The sequence below is a fragment of the Lycium barbarum genome, chromosome 6 (genome assembly GCF_019175385.1).
Source record: "Lycium barbarum isolate Lr01 chromosome 6, ASM1917538v2, whole genome shotgun sequence".
NCBI classification, from domain to species: domain Eukaryota; kingdom Viridiplantae; phylum Streptophyta; class Magnoliopsida; order Solanales; family Solanaceae; genus Lycium; species Lycium barbarum.
Genome location: NC_083342.1, coordinates 15,355,559 through 15,365,073, shown reverse-complemented (window position 1 = coordinate 15,365,073; position 9,515 = coordinate 15,355,559). Strand labels below are relative to the sequence as shown.

The following is a 9,515-nucleotide window of genomic DNA, read 5'->3' as shown; positions in this document are numbered from 1 at the left end:
AGGAGAAAGCTTTGTTGGCTGTTTTTTAGTAGATCGGAACTCCGACGTCGATGGAAAAGAAGGAAGAGAGAAGCTTTGTCTTCTTCATCTACCACCAGATCTCCCGTCGATGGTGGTTGCGCCGGCGCCGTCGTCGTCGTCGTCAGATCTAGGGTTCCGGTAAGTGTTTAAACACCTTATATACACTATTATACAGTGTAGAAGTATGTATAAATGCCCTTTATACATTATGTATAAACTTGTATAAGTTTGTATAATATTGTATACTAGTCTTATACACTTTTATACAAGGTATATACATTATCTACAGTAGGTGTATAAAGTTGTATATTGTTGTATAAAGGTGAATATTCAAGTTGGGCCATGAAATGTTGGGCTGCAGGTTTGTACTTTAAAATATGGGCTATGAATATGTAATTTTGACCCATAAATTGTTTATAAGTGAAATTTTCCCATTAATAAAGCTTTGAAATTGCCCCTGTTAATTTACAGAAGAAAAAAAATGTTAACCTGAATAATTGTTTAAAATTATTCAGAAATCTTTGCGAGTGTGCAAAATTATCTTATTTATTATCCAAAGACCCTGAGTAAGTAAAGTAAATTATGGGAGGTCAAAAATCAGGTTTCAGATGGTAAGCACAATTACTACGATACAACAAAAACCTTAATTACAACAAAACCTTACACATTACATGCATTATTTTCTTGCTAGCCAACTGAATAAATTTACCAACTGAATAAATTAAGTTAACATTTCTAACATATGTATAGTTAACCCTTGCATTATTTTTCCTGTCGGAATTAAGACATACATGATCATCTATACATTTGTTGAGTTCTCATGTTGGCCAGCAACCTCAGGATCCTTATCAAACTTGTCAGCCATTTGAATATTATCTACATTATTTCCTTGTGCTCCTCCATAAGGGGTGTTGCCTCCACTGGTTTGCCCTGAAAAATTGCAATTTGGTTAGTGCATATTTGTACATACTAATTTTATATATATAACACACACAATAATAATAGTGTAAAGATTTTTATTAGTAATGCTGAAATTGATAATAAATTGTTAACGTATTTGATAAAAAAGTGATGATAAATGATTTTTTCTATTAAAATAACTAAGATGTCCTTAAAATTATTAGAAAAATTATAAATTTAAAAATATATATGCAAAAGGTGATGAACGAAGGATAAAATTGAATGGCAATGAGTTAGGAGTTTCATATTGGGAAGAGCAGTTTAAGAATTATACAAGATCTTAAAGATAAAATAGTAAAATATTTGGTTAAATTAAAAATGTTCATAAGCTGAAAAACCATAGGTTAAGGGTAATCATCTTATGTTTTTTTGCATGATTTGGCTTATTAGCACTTTGGGAGTTTACCCTTTGCGTAACTATGTTAAAAATTGCTTATAAATTAATTTGATCAAGTTTATAAGCTTACCCAATATACTCACATTCACTTTATGATTAACTTATTGTGGGGTGTGCGAACAAAGTATTACATTGGTAGTTGAAAAGAAAAAGAAGCTACTTATAAGGAGTTGAATACTCTTAATGATGTGAGGCCTTTTGGGGAAAACCGTACGGACTTGACTCAAAGCGGACAATATCACATCATGTGAAGAGTATCTTGGGCCGTTTTAGCCCAACACTTATAAGTGACTTGTTTGTGTAAATATTTCATATCCAGTAAATACATATAACTAAAATCATGTTGTATTTAATTTGCTAATATAACAACAACATACCCAGTGTAATTTCACAAGTGAGATCTAAGGAGAGTAGAGTGTACGCACATTTTACCCCTTTCTCGTAGAGATAGAGAGGTTGTTTTCAATAGACCCTCGGCTCAAGTAAAACATTTCACAACAGTTTGAAAAAGGGAATACTAAAATGAAAGCTGCTTTTTCCTAAAGCCTTACCCGGGTTTACAGCAGATGTAGTAGTCACTTTGCTTCTGTAGTGTAAAATAGCAAAAATACCCACAATAGCCCAGATAAGGAAGAAGGCTGGAATTGTAGAACCCAGTATTATAGGCAGATTGTTTTTCTTCTTTCTATTCTTATTCTTTGGCGATTTATTAGCAGATCGAGTTGCTGGCTGATCTCCTGATGATGATGAATCAGTGTTCTGGCAAGACTCATCAGATGTACTGCACAAGTCTGAATTGCCTGAAATACTGAAATATAAAAATTCAATCAGACTTTTAGAACAGCCATCCTTTATAATAACATTTCACTATAATGACCTATGTTTCTTAATGTGAAACCGATTTTCATATGATGTTATGTTATATATTCTCTATAGCAGCTAAAAACTATCCGAACATATAATCGTTATTATAAAGTAGTTCGACTGTAGTAGAAACTTACTAAATTATATATATGTTTGGCCCTTTACATTACTTAAGTCCAAAAAATGTAACATGAAATATTTGTAGAGTTGCTTTTCTTACTCTATGGTTAGGCCATTCTTGTTTGACACTGAATCAGGTATTGCTCCACTGAACTGGTTGTTTGCTAAATTCCTGTAAGAAAAACAAAACCATCTGTCGTATCAAGATAGAAAGCTTTAGCATATTTATGATAAGAACATAATGACCGCGTAAGAAATATTTATACAATTACTATAATTTATAAAGGAACAAAGTATTTCGTCCTTATTTATGCGATGCATTTTGATTTGGTATAAAGTTTAAGAAGAAAGAAAAAGATTTTTGGAATTTATGGTAAAACACAAATGATAAATATTTGTGTCAGTATAAATCATCTCGTTAAGATAAAATGGGAAGTATAAGTTAAATAATTTCTAAATATAAAAGGGTGTCTTTTTTTTTTCTTTTTGGAACATACTAAAGCAGAAAGTGCATAACATAAATTGAGACAGAAAGAATTTTTTTTATACTGTTCGTATACATAACCTAAATCCATAAAATATGTAAGGCTTGTTTTTATACTAACAGTTCTTTAATATTTGGTAAGGTGCCAAGGAAATCAGGAATACGTCCATCCAAATTGTTGTCACTCAAATCACTGCAATCCAAGGAGGAAAAAAAAAAGATTATGAAATTAATTAAAATATCCCTATTTAGGAAGAAATGTATTTTAATTAATCTGAGAAAAAAAATATTACATTGTCTGAAGAGCATCCATGGAACTAAAATCTGGAAGTGATCCTGACAGATTGAAGCCATTCAAGTACCTGCAATTTTATTTCAACAAAAAGAAAAATTAACTTTAAGAGCACATATTAAAAATTGTCATATTAAAAATTATTATCTTATCATTATTAGTAATGATTATTAGATGGTGCTTACAGTGCTGTAATTCGAGGTGGATCATTGCTGCTACAATTAAGCCAATCCCACGTAAAGGGTGATGGAAGACAAGGATCACCACTCCAGTCTTGTAATACTTCAAATTCGTTTTGCAGTGATACTAAGCTCTCCACTATATAAAAATATCATATAGTACTGAGTATAATTTTCCATATATAATTCAACAACACTAGAAATATCAATAAATAAAGAATTTAACTTATGTATACCGACAATGTAAAGAAATGGTATATTATTAGTGTATTTAACCTGTTGTAGAAGGTGATGATCTGCCATATTTTTCAAGTTATTAATTTCATTTATTATGAAATTATCTACAATTATCTCTTAGATGATCATGAGTAGTGTATACATTCCTCTATACTCAATGTATAGAAGTCAAACTCATAAATAGAGATTATTTTGTATATGTTGACAACACATAAGAATTTTACCCCATTGGGCCATTGGAAAAGAAGTGCATGTAACCATCCATCAAAAGCAAAATTACTAAACTGAAAAGTAGGTGAAGTTATGTACTACAACAAATTAAAATACACAAATAGTATAAAATTGTATACAAATTATTAGTATATATAAGTTAAATTCATAAATCAACAATAGTGTGTATGCATTCCAGCTTTCTATACTCTCGGCATATAGAAGTCAAACTCATAAACAAAGATTACTTTCTATATACGTGTAAGCATTTTTACACTACTAGCTAATCGAAAAGATAATTACATGTAACCATTCATAAAAAGTGGGAATCGTCAACTGAAAAATAGGACAATTTACCTCCTAATAATTAAAATACACTGATATATAAGTCCTTATTGTTAGTGCGTATAAGTAAATTCATAAATAAATAGGAGGAGTAACAGGGTGTACGTACCATCTTGACTGTTTGTTCCATCAGTCAACGCATCTCCAACTATAAATATTTCCAAGGCATTGATAAGAGGTGGAAGTGTAGAATTTGTTGTAGGCACAATAGAAAATGTAGTGTTTGGAGAAACAGTAAGATTGCTAACAAACAATTGAGTAAAACTCCCATAAGGTGGCAAAATTGGGTCTGAAAAAGACTCAGTGTCTTTGAAAATCCTAAAGGATCTTGTTTGGTTGGGACCAAGTTGAGTCACTTCAGAAAAGTACATGCTCATGTAGATTGGAACATTATCAATGGGAAGAAATCTCATGTTCAATGTTATGAAATTTGATATATTGGCTGTGGAAATTGCATTTTGTAACACTTCTTGTGGGGGTTGATCTTCATGAGTGGTGTCAATCAGGGGCGGAACCAGAACATTTGACAAGGGGGTTCAAGAAAATTAAAAAAATAAACACGCGAAGAAATCAAAACAAACACAATTCTCTATTAAAAGTGCAAGTATATTACTACAACTGTACACGACGAGGTTTCATTCCTTGAAATGTTTTTATAATAACATCATTAGAGATCCTATTAAACACATCTTTTTCTACATAAGGCACCAAGCAACCACTAAAATAACTCTTATTCATTTGTTTTAGGATACTCTTTAAGCCGAGGTTGACAAGGACCTCTCCTAAGGTATTCTCTTCGAATGACATCACGATGATTTGGATGAAAGTCCAAGATTTGAGTTCTTTCACCCGGATCATGCTTTAAAGAATTCAAATCAAATTCCTGAGAAGAAAGCAATGGTACTTCTGAGTGGTTGACATTTTCTTCTAGATTAGGTTCATCATGAGAGTCCAAACTTGATTTTGGAACTTTGGTAAAATAATTCTTCACTGACTTTTGAGACTGAATTATAATAAAAAAATTAGTTAGAATTAAAGGCACAATGTCAATCTTAAAAGCCAATAAAATAAAGCCTATTTAAGGACATCTAACTGTGAGAATAAAAACTCAATCTTGTATATAGCAATACAGCAAAAAATAATCAGTAACCTTAAGCATATCCCATATTATAATATAGGATCATAACCTACTTTAACACTGATTTATGAGTATAAACATCAAAAGTTATCGAATCAATGACTAAAGCCACAGAAAAACTGGAAGAACTATGTTCCTAGTGGTTCACTTGTTCAAAGTTTTGAGGAAAAATATTTGCTTAGGCTATAGATGATCCTATATTTAGAAAAACTCTACCAAATGTCTCAATAAGCAAGAAAACAACTTAACCACAAATCCACAATCCAGATTCCAGCACACATAAAAGGGAATTGATTACTAAATAAAAATCTACACTCTGATTCTTTTATTAGCTAAAAATAAATATCTAGAAGACCAATTTTGCAAACAAACAACATTTAAGAATTAAAACAATCAAGGCTTGGGGTTCATGGATGGAAAATGGGTCAGCTACCCATTTCACAAAATGGGTTGATTAACAACTAACAAGAAACAATAATGGGTTTATTGTGATTTTGAGTATGGTAAAAAAAAAAAAAAGAAAAAAAAAAAACCTTGGAATTGGAAGCCATGGGCGAAGGCAGCAACACAATTGAGTTGACAAAGAAGTGAAGAACAATGTTAACACTTTTGAAATTAGGGATTCTTTTATCCCCAATGGCTCACGTTTCTAGTTGTTTTTGCTGAACTTTATTTGGGCTGGATTTGTTCCAGCTATTCTTTTGCTTTTGTCTTGGTTTTTACTTTTGTTGACTATTATATTTTAATAATATCCCTCCACTAAGTTTCCTTAGTGGTTGCTTTAAAAAAAAAAATAGAGTCCAACGACGTCGTTTTTGTTAATCTTTTTTTTTTTTTTTTAAAGGGACTGGATGAAAAATGTTAAAAAAGGTGTCATTGCCAAGAATCGAACCCACGACCGCGGGCTCAATCACAAGCGCCTCATCCACTGATCCAGAATCTCCCTTTGTTAAGGGGATGCAAAAATAATATTTGTACATGAATAAAAAAATTCACCATATATATTTAGTTCAATTTTCCGACGAAGGGGGTTCGGTTGCCACCCCTCGCACCCCTGTAGCTCCGCCCCTGGTGTCAATGTCTGTGGCATCACTAGTGAGTGATACTAATGAATTTCCAGGAATTCCAGGCACCCATATTCTATCATAGGGATCATCTATGTACCTGTTGGTTGTGATAAAAAGAATTTTGTTAATGAAAAAAAATATTGTATAGCTTCGAAAAATTAATTAGCCTCTAAGCCTGAAGACCAAGTAAATTGAAATAGGGTTTATGAATCTTCACTATATCACTCAATTTACATTCTGTCTTAATCCGATACAAAAGAGAAGAAGATAATTCTTCATCACTAGAAATTTAGAATCAAGTCGTTATATTTAATTTGAAAGACAGGATAATGATATGATCATATATGACACAAAGAACAAAAAACTACAAATATTTTTTGTCCAAATCAGCGCTAGAGGCAGAACTACATGGTCAAAAGGGAGTCCAATTAAATTGTTGAATCTTTTGAGGAAAAAGGTTCAAAATTGCCCTTGTAGTTTGCGAATGGTCTACTTTTATCCTCCGTTTAAAGTTGGAGTCAACTATGCTCCTGTCGTGACAAAATCGGCAGGCGTTTGCTCTTATTTGTCAACTCCGCTAACAAAATGACTATAAAATTAAAGAAAAAAGAAGGAAAATAGTCAAAAATCCGTCGTGTGGTTTGCAAAATTATTCATAATTAATTACCTCTATGCTTTAGGTCACAAATTTAAATACTAAGACTTGTTAGATCTTTTCTCGTCTTTTAAACCAAGTTAGTAAAGCTTCTATTACGACAACTGAGGTTACTCAAAATTGCTTTAAATCACAAGTTAAAATATCAGCCATGACATTTTTTTTTTTTTTTTTTGCATTTTTTGAATCCATTATTAGAATTTCTGATTTCACCACTATTAACGCCGAATAGAACTCTAACATAAAGAGAAGCAACATAACATTGAGGAGGCTAGAATGTTTACCTGATAGTTTGGTTAGAACCATAAGCAATTCTTCTGTTCAAGAACAAAGGATGATTATCATCAACATGATCATACATGGTAGAACCCAAACTACGAACTTCAAGTGCTGATATAAAAGGAAACTGATCAGCCACTGTCTGAGCAAGACATACACTAAGGTAATCTCCCTTAGCAACATAAGTTGTCTCATAGTAGACAAGTTGATCACTCATGGTTTTCACATTGGCCCAATCATTCCCATCAAATTGAAGTGAAAATGATGGAGGATTTGATTTTCCATCGTAATTTCCATAGTTAAAGCTAGCTCGAATTAAAACTCGTCCACCCTTTTCGACTTTAATTAGGTAACAATTCTTGTTCCTGCTTGTGAACACTCTAAGTGTGTCCATTATGTGGGATACTGAGTTGTTGGATTGTACAACATAGGATTCTCCATTGCTCATGTAGTCTTCATCTCCTAACCAAACTATGGAATTTTCAATATCAGTGTATGTTTCTGATGACCCACAATCGAGGCTCACGAACACTGCAAATGAAAGGAAGAAAAAAAAAAGTTAAAAATGAATCAAGAAATTAGCTAGCAAAATAATAGATAGCTAAGAGTTTCACGGACACCGGATGGTTAAACTAAAAAAAGGCTTTAAGAAAGTATGAACGCCACCGAAGGGTCTGGTGGAAAAGTTGGGATCCCTCCACTGTTGGTCTCGGGTTTGAATCATAGGAAATGAAAACCTTTTAGTAGGTAGCTTTATCCCCTTAGTGGACCTAGCTGACGCGAATCTAGATTAACTAGGCCAGTAGCTTTACACCCTTAGTGGACCTAGCTCTTGCACGAATCTAGATTACGTAGGCTAGGCCAGTACGTTTCCGATACCACCTAGTTGACCTATCAGACACGAATCCGGATTAGTCTTGGTAAGAGGATATCAATGCCACCACGGTCTGGTGGAATAGCTAGGATCCTTTCACCCTAAATCTGAGGTCTCGAGTTTGAATCATATGATAATTGAAAATCTTCTAGTAGGTAGCTTTACCCCCTAGTGGACCTGTGATCTAACACGAATTCGGTTAATTGGGCAAGTAGATTTCTAATACTCCTTAGTCGACACATCTAGCATGAATTCGAATTAATGGACTAATAGGTTTCACACATCAAATGATTAAATAGAGCAAATGAAGAAAGTTTACAAAAGGTATAATAAGATGCAAGTAAGCTTACCATCAGCAGAAACTGAGAAAACACAAAGAACTAAAACAAGTAGGAGAAAATGGCTGCTAGCCATGCTGAGATAGAGAATGATGAGCTCAGGAATAGAATAGAAAGACAATGAAGCTTAAGGTTTCCTTATATAGGAAATATTGTGTTATTAGTTGAAGTAATTGTTAGATAGGAACTGAATTAACGTATATCCTTGACCAGCTTAATGCCAATGTAGTGGCAAAAGTTGACCCTGCATGTGTTTTGTTTTTGTATACCCCTTTTAACTATTCCAGCTAGACAATTTAATGATAAATATTTCTACTATTAATAAGAGCCGGTTGGGCTCTTCTTTCTCGTCGTCCGTTTCCAAATTGTGGGCCCGTTTCCAATTTAATAAAAAAATATTGTGGGCCCCATATATATTAAACAACAATTAATATTAAAAAAAATTGTGGGCCCCATATATATTAAACAACATCTAATATTAAAAATAATAATTGTGGGCCTCATATTAAATACCAACCAGTACTAAAAAACAAAAAGTGAAATCCACCACATCCAAACTCACGGGAAAAAAAAAATGGACCCCATATTAACAAAATCAAGCAATATTAAAAAAAAAAAAGTGAATCCCATATTAAAAAAAACAAACAATGTTAAAAAAAAAGTGCTTAGAAAATCAATAATGATGGATTCATTGCCACATGTCGTTTCCAAATTATGGGCCCGTTTCCAATTTAATAAAAAAAAATTGTGGGCCCCATATATATTAAACAACATCTAATATTAAAAAAAAAAATTGTGGACCCCATATTAAACACCAACCAGTATTAAAAGAAAAAGAGAAGAAAAAAAGTGAAACCCACCACATCCAAACTCACGGGAAAAAAAAAGTAGACCCCATATTAACAAAATCAAGCAATATTAAAAAAAAAAAGTGAATCCCATATTAAAAAAACAAACAATGTAAAAAAAAAAGTGCTTAGAAAATCAAACAATTAAATCAATAATGATGGATTCATTGCCACATGCGTATCAACCCATTAGTGGGAACAAATGAA

General features: G+C 32.6%; 1 protein-coding gene across 2 annotated transcripts; it reads right to left on the bottom strand.

Annotated features, from left to right (window-relative positions):
* Positions 1–642: 642 nt before the first annotated feature.
* On the bottom strand, positions 643–8,660 carry LOC132600851 (uncharacterized protein At1g24485-like). 2 transcript variants are annotated; one of them, XM_060314269.1, is made up of 10 exons: positions 8,473–8,660; positions 7,254–7,779; positions 6,327–6,411; positions 4,219–4,612; positions 3,324–3,456; positions 3,140–3,208; positions 2,968–3,039; positions 2,463–2,534; positions 1,930–2,186; positions 643–951 (listed from the first exon to the last, which is right to left on the bottom strand). In XM_060314269.1, the coding sequence occupies exons 1-10, from the start codon at positions 8,534–8,536 to the stop codon at positions 821–823; spliced, it is 1,803 nt and encodes a 600-aa protein (XP_060170252.1). In that variant the 5' UTR covers positions 8,537–8,660; the 3' UTR covers positions 643–820. The 2 variants fall into 2 exon arrangements, with proteins under 2 accessions (XP_060170252.1, XP_060170250.1); XM_060314267.1 differs by lacking the exon at positions 8,473–8,660 and adding an exon at positions 7,867–8,351.
* Positions 8,661–9,515: the final 855 nt, after the last annotated feature.